We start from the raw sequence: 14884 nt of genomic DNA on the forward strand, positions 1-14884 counted from the left end.
AGCTCTATACTAGATCTCTACAAAGCTAATTGAACAAATCATTCTAAAGAGACTAATCAGAGCTTTATCACATTCATACGCCGATGGGACACACATCAGAGGCAATGAGGGGTTCAGTGTCTTGCCCAGGGACACTTCAGAATGTGACTGCTGGTGGATTCGAACCCCCAACTCTCGCATTGGAGGACGACTGCTCTAACCACTCAGCCACAGCCGCCCCATGATGGAGTTGTAAATGTTTCTGGTCTGAAAGTGAATATTTTTTAAGCTTTTAGAAACGGAGAGCAAAACCTTGCATTTCGACTGCTTTATCAAATACTTTTGTCATTTTTCTCCCCAAGTAATCTGATTTTTACTCTTTTTCCTGGAAGGGAGGAGCAAAATTGAGAGAGAGAAGTGCACTCTGCTTTATTACTCAAACAAATAGTGGCCATTCACGATGTTGATGGTGCAGCATCAGCTGATGATGCAAGCACGCTTCAGTAGCTGAGCACAATCAGCCGCTCAGGATGACTGTGTGCACAGTTCAGACAGGACTACCGCCACAGCCAGCAGGCAGGACTTCTGTCTCACGAGAGGCAGGGGATGACTTTGATTGATGAAACGGACAATCCGCAGGGGACAAACATTCATTGAGTGTTTCTGAAGGGGAAACTACTTTTATACCTAAATCTTTAAGTATGTGTGTGTGAAGAATGAAAACTGGTGTGCAGGAATGCAACTAAACCCTGAAAACTCAATGTTCTGTCTCTGCAGGGCTTCAGTTGACTGATGAGCAGCCAACAGGACTGAGCTTCATCCACAGGCAGGTAAACACAATTTCTTCAGAGCTGACACACCGGGTCCTTTTGGGGAACAGCTGTTTTTACATGCAGACGTGGTTTTGTTAGTTCACTTGTAGAATAGCAGCTTCTGAAGCAGACGTGGACTGAGTATATTGAGCTTAACATTAGTCTTGGCTATTGTCAACAAAGTTTCATAATGAGACTTCTTGGAAGTGCTTCAGAAATGTAATTCATTGTCTACTTTTCAACACTTCTCAATCCAGGACATACTTTTATTTTGGCCAGTTTATTGTAAAACAACATTAATGTATAATAATCAGATTTTTCTCAGGGCCATACATGCCAATTAAACATTCAAATCTCATATTATTCAATATATTAATATTCAAATCGGGGCGTGCAGAGTTATTTTTCCTCCAGACAACTCTTGAGTGTATCTTTACTTTTACACACACAAAGTGGATAATTTCTAAATAATTAAGCAGCTGTTTTAATAAAACATAGCATGATCTTAGCTTGTTAAAATTAAAGACTTGGAGCTGGATGATCAGTTTTATTTATATTTTTAAAACCGCAACTTTTATTTTCAGTCATTCATTTCATGCGGATGTTTCTGTTTAGAAACTGACATTTGAAAGTAGAGGTACACGTGTTTGTGTGTGTGTGTGTGTTGCTAAAGGCCACACCAGGAAATGCATCATGGAGACATGTTAACCACAGATAATGACGAATGAAGGAGAGGTATAGTTACTGTAGTTTGGTGATTTCATAGCCGGATTATACTCCTGTGGATTGAAGTGGGGGAGGGGTTTACTGGTGGGGTAAATGATGGGCTGGAGTGAGTGGATTAAATCCTACAGATCTGCTCCATGTCCAGCTGTGCTGCTGTGGGAGGAGCTTGACAGATGGAGAAGGGGGCGGAGTCTGTTTTTGATCACAGTAACATCATCTTCCTGCTATTGAAATTTTACAGTTAAAGGCCTACAAGCAAAAGCATAAATGATATAAAATTTAATTTGATCACTTCAGAATGTAAATTGCCATTGCCAGGCAGACTCAAATCCAGAGGAATTAAAAGAAGGCTGGCTAAGGGTGAAAGTTCTGTCTAGTTCTGAGCTGTACAGTATTTGTCTTAAGCAGACTAAGTTGTCAATGTATTTCATTTATTTCTAAATATTTGTATATATTCTCAGATGTCCAGGTCACAATAATCCAAAATGCTTAAATACAAGTCAAAATATGTTAAATAGTCCAGTTGCTGTGTCATTAGGCACTTAGCATTTGCTAAGCTATCCTCAGATTATTTGCTAACTAGCATATTAGCCAAGTATCAATTATCTTACAAAACATCAGCTGTTTTAAGGATTGTTTTTCATGTTGGTTTATTTGTTAAAATGCAATAAAAAATTAGCATCCTATCTGTTGTTAACTCTTTGAACAAACTCACTTTGGAGAAACTTGAATTCTGACCATGTTAGTGCGCTAATGGCTAGCCAGCCTGGATGAGGTCAAACACCAGAATACACTGCTGCTACCTTAAAACAACCCCGACAAAAGTTCACTTCACGAGAATGTTTAAAAAAAAAAACTTACATTACTATCAATTTTCACATTATGTTGATTATTTTGGTAGAAATTTATTACTGTCAAAAGTGGTCAATGATGCAGCAGAGGAGCCTACAGCTAGCTATCGCTGCTACTTGCACAGAACCCAAGAACATACAGAAAATTTAAACTTTCACTTTAATCTTAACTACAAAAATGATATTTGCTTTTGTCTTTTTATTTCCAAAACCACATTTCAATGTGCATGCATCAGGACACATTTGAATGTGTTCATCATGTAAACATATTCAATTCACTTTATTTCTAAAGCGCCAGATCACAACAAAGTTGTCTCAGGACACTTTACAGGAACATTCACATACATAAAAAAAGCCAATTAGCAAAGTTCTTTATCTAAGGAATCCAGCACACAAGTTGAATCTTGGCTTCGTTGCAATAGCACTTTGAGAAGAATATTTAAAGCTAGGATCCTGTTTCAAAAAACTGTCCTGGCCCAAAGTTCACAGGAAGGTTGGAGACAGTTTCAAAATGTGCATAATCCTGTCAGCTCTTTATATTTATTTACATGAGGGGTTTTGAACACATTAATACAAGTGGGGAAATAACAAAATAAAGGATTTAAAAACTCGTTAAACTGATGTTCTTCACTGAGAGGGATCTAAGGAAGTGAGGGAACCACTGACAGAATACATTTGAAACACAATCTGCACACTGAGGGTTTCTGAAGTACAACACAGCTCAAATCTTGAGCAGAATGAGAGAAATGAAGAGAAAAAGAACAGGAATATCAGATCAGGCCCCCTTCAGGTACATGTAAGGTTACTTGCATGGTTTAATTTAACTGACATGGGTGTGTGTTTGTGTGCTTGTAGACAAGGAGGTAACTTGTCTTTAAATATGGTGGGTAATGCAAGAGGAGGGGGTACTGAAGTAAGCCCATCAGGAGAGGATTGAGGGATTATATGTGTGCGTGTTTCTGTGGGATCAAAAAAAAAAAAAAAAAAAGAGGTGGAGTTGAATATGGGAAGGTTTTAAAGCCATAGTGGAGGGAGGGGACTGACTAGAGCTGTATACATGTCCATATTTGTGCATCCAGCTTCTTACGGTGTCATTTCATGCCCGTCTTTTCAAACTTATTCAACCACCAGCTTCTTTTTTCACCTTTTAAATCTTTGCCCTCATCGTTCTTTATCCACATCATTGCCACTCCCTCATCTTTTATTAATCTCTGATTTTTAATCACCTTCATTACTCAGTTGTTTTGTTTCTCTCTGTTTCTCCTTCTTGTGGTCCCTTTGTTTGTAATTTAGCAGATCAGGAGTGCCAAACTGCTTCTGGTGGTTCACTGGTGGCTTGCCTTAGTGTACTTGTGGCAGCAGGGAGGAAGGTGGAGAGCTCGGCAATGGTCACAACTGTGGACGATCCCGGTCAGAATGGAACACAGAAGGAGGGGAATCCTTCAGGACAACCTGGCATGGAGGGACCCCCAGCTGTGCAGTCCTCTCAGGAAGCAGAAACCTCTGGAGGTGAGGAATGGAAGTGGACTAGAGATGCTTATGTCATTGTGCTTGAACTGGAAAGACTCATGGGACATTAACAATATTTAAAACAGTTTTACTGGTCAGGTAACTCTTGCAGAGCATCAGATATTAGTATAAAATGAAAATAATCTGACAACCATGATTCTTTTGTTTAACCACTTACCTCCCTTAGAGCTGTCAGCCAAAGCTTATTGTAGCGTCTTCCTAATCCCAGGCTGTCCCCATTTTGATCCTCTAAAATTTCATAAATATGCTTGGTTACAGTAATATTTTTTGTGTAATTAGGGTAATTGCTTCGCATTTTGTAACAGTAATGTAGTAGATGGATAATATATTAAATTTCAAAATCAATGTTAAACTATGACTCAGACAAGCTGTGCCTTCGAACTGGTCTAAAGATTTTAGCTGTTTATCCAATTGAGCTGGATCATATAGCCATATAATTATGTATGTATATACTCATCTTCAGATAGCTTTGTAAAGAGTCCGTTTGAAATTGGATTTCTCTGCACTACTAGCAGCCTGACACACGTGTGTATTTTATTCCTATTTTTCTAGATTAATTTATGGAAAAATACCAAATTACTACAGTTTGATGGACAAAATAGTAATTTAGCAACAAGAAGTTGCATTTTAAAGAGCTATTAACTAAAACTTGACATAGTTGGTTATCAACTAAAGGATGATGTATTTCTCAGGTCCTGTTAGTATTTTTAATTGGTTTTCATTTTGTGTCTTCAGGTCATGACTTTTACATACTTGTCATCTGGTGTAGAAAGTTTTTTAGGCCTGATATTTCTTTTGTTCATTTTACTAGATGAATGATCAAACCAAATAACAATAAAGGATAAGGCACAAACAGTCAGGTCAAACCTTCAGTCATGTCATCTGGACAGTTTTTTTTTTTTTTCTGAAACATTTCGCCTTCCATCCAGAAGGCTTCATCAGTCAAGGAAACATACAACACAAAACTGATTCTTCCCCCAAACAGCTTACTCCAAAGTGGAACAAGCCAGTTATGTTGGTGCTAAGATGGGCTCTTTGACACGCCCCCACCTCCGGTGCCGGCCCTCTTCAACATTGACAGTCATGTCAAACTGGTTCAAAACCAACAAAGTCCATGCTCAATAATCCAGGTATACAGTCCAACAAATTTCAGTCAGATGACCTGATTGAAAATTGTTGGTTTGTATACCTGGATTTTTGAGCATGGACTTTGTTGGTTTTGAAAAAGCACAATTAGTTTATTCACATTAACAGTTTTTGAATTTAAAGTGCATCAGCATAGCATACTGATATTAACAGTTACTTAAAACACAAACCATAGTTAAATGACCTGTACTTATATAGCACCATTCTATCTTATCAGGACACTCAAAGCTCTTTACAACAATCTGTGCCTCATTAACCCATTCATACAGCACTCTGATTATTCTTTGTATAGATCTAGTAGAGCTTTATCACATTCATACACTGATGGGACACACATCAGAGGCAATGAGGGGTTCGGTGTCTTGCCCAGGAACACTTCAACATGTGACTGCTGGTGGAATCAAACCTCCAACTCTTGCATTGGAGGATGACTGCTCTAACCAAAGTTCATGACCAGAGGTGAGGGGAGGAACGTAGACTGAATGATAAACAGAGAGCTATGTCTTACACCTCAGTTCCCTCTTCACCACAAAGGACCGGCACAGAGTCTGCAATACTGTCAATCTCACGCTCCATTCTTCCCTCACTCGTGAACAAAACCCCGAGACACTTGGAACTCCTCCACTTAAGGCAGAACCTCACCCTCGACCTGAAGAGAGCAATCCACCTGGGAATCAGTGATTTAGACTGGGAAATATGGTAGACTGATAAATACAGTAACTGATATGAGAATGAGAATGAGATCGTGGATACAGGAGGTTGAAATGAGTTTCCTCTGCAGAGTAGCTGGACTCTCCCTTAGAGACAGGCTGAGAAGTTCAGTTATCAGGAGAGACTCTTGAGTAGAACCACTGCTCCTCCACATCGAGAGGAGCCAGTTGAGGTGGTTTGGGAATCCAGCAAGGATGCTTCCTGGGTGCCTCCCTAGGGAGGTTCTTCAGGCATGTCTGAGCTGGAAGAGGTGGCTGTGGAAAGAGATGTCTGGACTTTACTGCTCAAGCTGCTGCCCCTGAGACCTGACCTCAGAACAAGCAGAAGATGATGGATGATTTTATTTAAACTCTTTCAGTTACGTTTGCAGTATGTCAACCATATTTCTAGATGCTAACTAGCTAGCACAAAAAAAAAAAAGATATGGAGTGAATTGCCATTTAGTGTTTATTTTTAGCTAGCTGTTTAGCTTCCTTGCTAAATGGTTTTCACATATTCTCAAAGCATAGTTTGTCATTTAAAACGAAAATTAGTTTGTTTTTGTTTTTCACAAATAAAACTAGTTTAAACTCTTTCCCCCCCCCCCCCCCCCAAAACTATTTAATGGTAGCTAAATAGCATGCAGGTAGCTACTTTAGAGTAAGGTGTTTTATTTCTGTAGCTACACCGCTAACAAACACAGAAATGTTTTTTTCTCAGGATGAGATATCTGTCAAGGCATGTCTGTGATATTTGTCTTATACGCTACAAAATAATAATTTTTGCTGCTGAAGTAGAAGATGGCAGGTCTTTTTGTTGGATTTGTCCGACATCATTTGAAAGCAGGTGCAGCACACCCCGTGAACAGGTGTAGAAAAGGGGTTAGCGAGAGGAACTGCAGAAAGACTGAGGACGGCTGATTTTGTTACTGAAGATTTTTAAAGAGTTTTATTGCACCATAGCCAAAACTTGTAGAGGAAAAAGTGCAGCTCCTCAGATTGACCAAGTCTTTTGGAATAAAAGACGAAACATTTCAACAATTTTATTTTTTAAATCCGTCCAGATGACTTGATTTAAGTTTGTTAGATTTTTTTGCCTGAGCATGCATCCATAGAAGGAGGGTCTTTTACAGCTTTATGTTTTCTTGGGATTAGTTTTGCATACGTGTTGTGTGGGACGGAGCAAACATTTCTGTGGCTGAGGATGTGATGACATGGTAATGTCAGTGAGCGGATAAAGGTCAGAACAGGGAGCAGAAAACCCCACAAGGAGGAAAAAAGGCTGTGTTTATGTTCGGTTCCAGATGTGTTTAAGTACTTCTGCTCTATTACACTCTGGTGTAGGGATACCAGCTTTTGGTGTTTTTCTGTTCTTTTGGGGAAAAAAGAAGTCAGTTTTATCAGAAATCTAAATGTTAAAATGTAAGAAGAACTTGAGTTCGCACAGGGTTGTTGCTCGACTCCCTGTGGGAGTAAGTTCAGCCAAGTCTAGCTGGAGCTTGTTTATGGCTTTGTGTGCATACTAGTTACTGCAATTATAGGTGTGTGTGTGTGTGTGTGTGTGTGTGTGTGTGTGTGTGTGTGTGTGGTCCCCACAGGAACTAAATTTCATGGTCACACATACAGTATAGTGTGTGGGAATCTAAACCGAGTTAGATTAGCACTCCTGTGCAGTCATGCAGTAAATGTTGAATTTGTTATGGATGTATTAGTTTAACAGTCAGTGGAGTTTTTAAACTTCCCTCCACTATATGTTCTTCATAAATGTTTAAGGTTTGTTTTGCTTGTATTTTTCTTTTGCAAAGCAAAAAAATACATCGGCTTTCACAAAAATACATAAAAGCACAGACTCTACAGTACCGAATGTTGTTATGAAGTGACCAGATATTGACAAAAACTGGACAATAAAGTCAGAAAAATCACATTTTCTCCACAATTCTTTAATTCAATTCAATTCAGTTTATTTATATAGCGTCAAATCACAACAAAGTTGTCTCAGGGCACTTTACAGAAACATTCACATACATAAAAGCCAATTAGTAAAGTTCTCTATCTAAGGAATCCAGCAGACAAGTTGAATCTTGGCTTTGTTGCAGTCTCCCATCCTGAGCAAGCACAGTGGCAACAGTGGAAAGGATTTACAATTATCAAAAGAAAGTCAAACACAAATGTAACGTGTAACTATTTTCACTAGCATTAAAAGTAATTTGAATGTAGGTTTAGCGTGTAAAGAAACATGAGTAAATGCTTTAGATGTGCAAACATTATATAAGCCACATCAGTATATCATAATTCATGTTTCCAGGGGAATAATTTAGCACATTGTTCTAAAGAGGACATTGAAGTAGAGAGTGTGGTTTGATGACACAAAGCACGAGTCAGGGTTAAAAGGGTAAAAGTGGGTTAGTAGAGCAAACTTCAGCATAATAATGGTGAGTTAACTGTATTATAATGCAGGCTCTGAGTATACTTATTATCAACATAAGTATAAAATGACACACTGACACATGCTTTAAAACACTCACGCACGTTCCAAGGGCTTTAAGTGCCTTAAATGGGCTTACATTGGCTTTGAGACCCTGGCATTACAGCACTGGTTGGCACATACCAGCAGTCCACACCTCTCCTTCTATCTGTTCGTCTTAACAGGATAACATATTTTACACTGCTGGGGTTTATTTTTCTCACTGATTTCTGTACAGTGCCCTGAGATGACTTGTGTTGTGACTTGGCACTATATAAACAAACTGAATTGAATTGAATTCCCTTAAATCTTGCAGTTAAGCTTCAACTTGCTGAAACATTTAGTAGGATTTTGTGCAATTGTTCTGAAGTTCACAGCTGAAAGTAAAATTTTTGGTGTCTGGCATTGTTGAGTACCCAGAACTAGCCTATTTTCTGCCGTACATGTCACACCGCCCTATGAGTCGCATCAGTCCAAATATGTTTAATAAAGTGGAAAAAAACATAAATACGTCACATCTATTACGTGTCACCACTGACAACCTGGAAACGTGGGCCGGTGTTGTGCCACAAATCGATTGGCTGCCAAATGGCAGCCATGGTAGCATGCACGGGATGACTTTAACAAGAATTGAACCAGATTAATGCTTAAAAACAATTATTTGTTTGCTCAAAATTATAGTAAAGGTGTGTCTCAGTCTAACTTTTCCTTAATAAATGCACTTTGACGGTCAAATCAGCTGCATTTCAAAAGTCGATACGCGGAAACTTGAACACACAGAGGGCAACTCGCTGTCCATTTCTTGGAAATGTAACAAGATAACCACCTAAAACAATTATTTGTTTGCTTGACTTTATGGCAAAGGTGTGTCTCAGTTGAACTTTTCCTTAATAAATTCACTTTTATGGTCAAATCAGCTGCATTTTGCCGGAGCAGCGCAGCGAAATGCAGCCGATTTGACGGTTGCTCCAAACAGATGAAAGTGTCAGTCTATGGCAAGCTGCTTGTTTAATTAACAGCCACTTTAATCTATTACATGATACAACAGCATGCCATACTCAGGATTCTTGGATTCCCCAGGTGTTGTCCTTGGCCATTCCTCGTCATCCCTCGATCTCACCGGAGGAAACTGGCTGATTATTCCATCCTTATCAGAACTCTTACAGTGTCCTCAAGAGCATCTATGATCATGCTCACCGCTCGCGTCGTCCCCTCTGCAGAATGTCTACGTCACTATGTGCTTGTTTGTGCGAGGTGTTTCTTAATATTAGAGTTTTTCTTCTCAGCCAAGAAGAAAGAGTCTTATAGGAATTTTTTCGCCTCCTATTTCTACATGTATCTACTTTCATCCCTTTTTGTCTGTCTAAACAGATCTCACTTGTAAATGAGTCTTCTAAGGCACTTATCTGTCTAAATAAAGCTTGAATGAATACTACTCGAGTGCCATCTAGCAGCTGAAAATGTTAGTGTTCAATATTTTCAGTCAGAATGAATGAAAACGATCATATGTCAGCCAGAAATTGGTTTATAAATATGAAAAAATCCATAAATACGTCACGTCTGTGTATAAGTTGCAGGGCATACAAATAATGCAAAAACCTGCAACTTAGGGCAAAAAATATGGTATACATGTTCAAAGAAAATTGATAAAACTTGACTTTTTAGAAGAAAATAGTCACAGAATTTGAGAGGCCTATAGTGTTCAGTCCATACATAAAAGAATTAACTTGGATGACGTTCCTTGTCTGTCTGTTTGCAGGCATGCAGCAGGTGTTGGAGAATACCGGGGAGCAGCCAACCTCCACAGGCGTCAAAGACATCGACCTGCTTTTCCTGCGTGGGATCATGGAAAGTCCCATTGTACGCTTCCCATGCTGAGGTTGCACACACATGTAGCTCAGGGTGAACAGAACCTGCAGGCAGGTGCTGAGGTGTTTAGTCATAGTAAGGCTTCAATAAGCACGTGCAGATGTGGAGAGGAGTTCATGCCACTGTAAATTTATCCAGGGGCTTCTGCCACACAGCTTATTGTCTTTTTCTACCTTACAAATGTTCCCTGCAGGCCTGAAAATTGTAGAAATGAGATTCCTTTTTCTCACTGCGACACGAGACAGTGGCTTGTTCAATCACTAGCATTCATTTGGTCTTTACACCTTCAAACCTGCCCTCCCTGAGCTTCTTCGTCTCTTCCAGGCTCATGAGCAGCAGGAGGAGGTGAAGCTGGAAGCTGTGCAGGACAACAACGTGGAGCTGGTGACAGAGATTCTGGGCGACATCAAAAACCTCATGGTGAAAGATGACAGCGCAGCCGAACTGTCCAGGATCCTCCAGGAGCCGCACTTCCAGGTGAGACGGCTTCCTCTGAACTGGATTGATCTGAGTGCCAAAGATTTATGCTGCATGAAATACAATGTTCTTTGAATGGTTTGCTTTATGTAGGATGTTAAACTGAGCTCACTTGTTTTTTTTTTCTGACTACAGTTAGTAACTGTAGCACACATTTAATGTTTTTAAAATCCGTTCTCGTGCATTAGAAGAGCACTAACCTCCATCTCTGGTCCTACCAGGAGCTTTACACCCATCAGACCTATCAGAGTCGGTATCCTGAGCCCAAGGCAGCCTCTGCACCAATCAGAGCCCTTAGGGCTGTTGGCTGTAAGATAAGACCTGGCTGACCTACTGAGCAACACAGACATGGTGGGAGGAAGGGAAAGGCCAGCCAGATAGAAAAGGGAAACAGATATTACATCATTGAGCATGTGTTTCCCAACTTGTTTATTTTCTGTGAGCTATTTTAAAAACGAAGTAGCTGTAATATCAAGTCTGGATAAAAACGGTTGGCTGGATAAAGTAACGGGATGAGATTGAGACAATAATCCAACTTCTTAGATCCATTAGGTTATGTATTTTGTTATTTTTTAAGTGCTTTTTCACCTCAGGATAATTAAATGTTAAGTACAATTACTCATAACTAGTCAAGTCAGATTTATTTATAGAGCACATTTAAAACAGAAACTGTTACCAAAATGCTTAACAAAAAGATCACAGCATCAAATAAAAAGTAACGAGATATATTTACAGCACATGGAATAAAAATATAAAAACAAAAAACATAATTAAAAACAATGAAATACTAAATCAGATCACTTTGTGTCAAATGTCAAGGAATAATAATAAAAAAGCAGAAACACAGAAAGAATGAAATACTAAATCGTATCAGATGACTGTGTGTTAAATAGAAATAAAACAAAAAGCAGAAACACAGTCAGAATCAAAGAAAAACTCAATGTAAATCAGATCACCTTGTGTTAAATGTCAGTGAGACAGATGCGTTTTCAGGAGAGATTTAAAAGCATAGACTGAAGCGGCCTGTCGAATGTTGATGGGCAGATTGTTCCAGAGAAATTTAATCTACAGTGTGTTAAATGTTTGTGGAGGTGTCATCCTGTGCTAACACACTGTACTTTGCTCTATACGGTAATCTCCAATACGCTTTTATTGTGAAAAAGCTCTAAATATAAAAATTCCTGAATGAATCAGCATGAGGGAGTAAAAGCAGATTTTTGCTTCTTCATAAAGGAGGAATGTTCTTCTTCTTCTTGGCAAGCTTCAAGGCTTTAGTTCTTCCTCTTTCTCAGCTCTTTTCTTTCCCTCAGTCTCTTTTAGAGGCTCACGACATGGTGGCATCAAAGTGTTATGAAATCCCTCCCCCAGCAGAGGCGAGCAACGATGCAGCAGTGAACAATGCGCTCATGCAGGCCGATGCCGTGCGCATGATCGGAATCCGAAAGAAGGCCGGCGAGCCACTGGTGAGCGGGGGGCAAATGCTGACTGAAGTTGTGTGTGGAGTACAGGACCGGCCATTAATAATTGAAAGTGTGAGCGTCTGACTTTTCTTAAACATTCAACTCCCGCGCTGCTGCTGCTCCTCAGGGCGTGACGTTTCGAGTGGAGAAAGACGACCTGGTCATCGCTCGGATCCTCCACGGGGGCATGATCGACAGGCAGGGTTTGCTCCACGTGGGAGACATCATCAAAGAGGTGAACGGGAAGGACGTCGGCAACAATCCCACTGAGCTGCAGGAGATGCTCAAAGACTGCAGCGGGGGGATCACACTGAAAATCCTCCCGAGCTACAGAGAGGCTCCTGCACCCCCGCAGGTGAACAGATGAAAACAAGTCAACAGTTTAGGTCTTGCGAGTGGCAGATGTTTGAGTGGTGGTAATCCAGCATTCCCACAATCCTCTGTGTATGAATGTGGACCATGGGAGTCCTATTAATAACACTCCACAGCCCATGTAGGTCAGAACGGTTCTGTTTCATGCACACACATGCTTCCTGTAGTTACTTGGGGAGTGCAGTAGGCTGTGAAACTCTTTTTCCCCTCATGAAGTTCCCCAATTTATTTTTAAGTCGTACCTACTGGGAGAAAAAACATCAGAACAATTAAAGGCCATCACGCGACGTCTTTCATACCTAAACTGTAGACGAGGATTATTTTATGTTGAGAAATTAGGAAGTTCAAAGAGTTATTGTTAAGCTTAGAAAATAAGACAATCTAGTGGTATCACAAGATGTCACAGTCAGTGTTATGAATGACTCAACCATTACCAATGGCTGAGTGGTTAGAGCAGTCATCCTGCAATGCAAGAGTTGGAGGTTCGAATCCACCAGCCGTCACATGCTGAAGTGTCCCTGGGCAAGACACTGAACCTCTCATAGCCTCTGATGTGTGTCCCATCAGTGTATGAATGTGATAAATCACTGATTAGTCTCTTTAGAATGATTTGTTCAATTATCTTTGTATAGATCTAGTAGAGAGCAGTATGAATGGATAAATGAGGGCACAGATTTCTGTAAAGAGCTTTGAGTGTCTTCATAAGATAAGATCGAAAAGTGCTGTAAAAGTACAGTCCCATTTACAATTGCAGTCCATTTAGCTCATTCTCTGGAAGATTGATGGATGGATGGATGATTATTAATCCCAGGGGGGAAATTTGAGGCGTCCAGTAGCATTTTCTAATTATACAGAAAAAAAATTGCTAATGAATAATCAAAAAAGAAGCAGAATACACAAATTTGAGAAAAGACAAATATGCACATGCACAAAGTGGTAGGGAGTACTACATTCATGATTATCCTATTAACACACACACATACACATACATACAGTATATATATATATATATATCGTCATATATATAAATATATATACATATATAGATATATATATATATATATATATATATACACATAAATACAATAAATACACAAGTGTCTGAGGTGGCTCTATTTTTCCTGTACAGGGAGGAGTTGAACAGTGTGATGTCTTGAGGGACAAAGGACTTCCTGAATCTGTCCGTGGAGCAGAGCTGAGACAAGTCTAATGCTGAAGGAGCTCCTCTCTCACAGAATTATAGCCATTTTGTGTTTTCAAGTGTCATAGGGCTGTGGCAACCATCTTGATTTAAGTAAACTCCAATAGCTAATCAGTTGTAGACGAACATCTAATAGTTATTTCCAGAAAGTCTCCTTTAAAATTTGTCATCATGAGATAGTTTACTAAAAAGCTGATTGCAAGTAGTTAATGGTAAATTGTACGACACAGACCTTGCACAAACTTAGCATTCAGAAGATGTGTTGAGGGTCAGGCTCAGGTACTACGACATCAAACTTTAGGTTAATATCTGTAAAACTGACTGGTTCAACGACGCCTTTGTGTTTTAGAGTCAACCGTCTTTAACTGGGCTGACTCCAAATGTTAATTTGCTGTAAATGAACATCCATTGATTAGTTTCTGCTTCTTTCATTGACATTCATCGAGTAGTTCATGACGTATTTTGCTAACAGATACACAGACACAAGCAAGAAACTACTGTCTATTGGGCCTTTTGGTAGCAGCTGATGAAGACTATTAAGAATATCATGCAGCCTGATCACACCCATAAAAGTTTGAAGGCCCTAAATTGAATGAATAGGAGTAAAAATGAACGGAACGAGACACAAAGCAAAATTACATCCTGCTGTACTGCTCAGAGCTCAGCGCTTGTTTTATGGTTTCCACCGGCTGCTTGTTTAATCTAATGCATCAGCTGGAGCACTTAATTTCCCTGGCAGACGCCTTCGCAACCAAGACAGCAGTACTCTGCGATGAGTAGAGTTCAGGATGTAACGAGTGTTGGTGTGTCCTGCTGATTTCTGCCTTCAACCATTCCTTTAAATGAATAGGTATAAAACTGAAGGAGAACACAGATTTGATCATCTGATCATCACAGGTGTACGTGCGGCCATATTTTGACTACGACCCGACCAGCGACAGCCTGATCCCCTGTCGAGAGGCAGGAATGGCCTTCAAAAGGGGCGACATCCTTCAGATCGTCAACCGAGAGGATCCCAACTGGTGGCAGGTGAGCTTTCCTCTTCCTGTCGTTTTCACTACAGGTCGTTAAGCTACCAAATATCAAGGTGTGTGTCGTCTCTTCCAGGCACGCCATGTAGTGGGAGGTGCCACGGGACTGATACCCAGCCAGTTTCTAGAGGAGAAGAGGAAATCTTTTGTTCCCAGAGACTTTGATGGATCAGGTGTGTCTCAACATGTAGTGAAGCTGAGCTGATGTTGAAGTGATGAGAAGCCAGATCACTGATGGATCAAGTCATATATATATATATATATATATATATATATA

General features: G+C 39.9%; 1 protein-coding gene across 1 annotated transcript in view; it reads left to right on the top strand.

Moving 5' to 3' along the window:
- Positions 1–761: 761 nt before the first annotated feature.
- The window catches only part of pals2b (protein associated with LIN7 2, MAGUK family member b), a 26979-nt gene continuing 12856 nt past the window's right edge, over positions 762–14884 (top strand). The window contains exons 1-8 of the mRNA XM_037693235.1: positions 762–809; positions 3665–3877; positions 9957–10057; positions 10391–10543; positions 11854–12006; positions 12131–12358; positions 14474–14605; positions 14684–14780. Coding sequence (XP_037549163.1) covers positions 3754–3877; positions 9957–10057; positions 10391–10543; positions 11854–12006; positions 12131–12358; positions 14474–14605; positions 14684–14780 — 988 coding nt within the window. The 5' untranslated portion in view covers positions 762–809; positions 3665–3753. The remainder of the gene's footprint in view (positions 810–3664; positions 3878–9956; positions 10058–10390; positions 10544–11853; positions 12007–12130; positions 12359–14473; positions 14606–14683; positions 14781–14884) is intronic.

This window comes from Nematolebias whitei, chromosome 19 (assembly GCF_014905685.2).
Source record: "Nematolebias whitei isolate Nwh7 chromosome 19, NemWhi1, whole genome shotgun sequence".
Taxonomy (NCBI): Eukaryota; Metazoa; Chordata; class Actinopteri; order Cyprinodontiformes; family Rivulidae; genus Nematolebias; species Nematolebias whitei.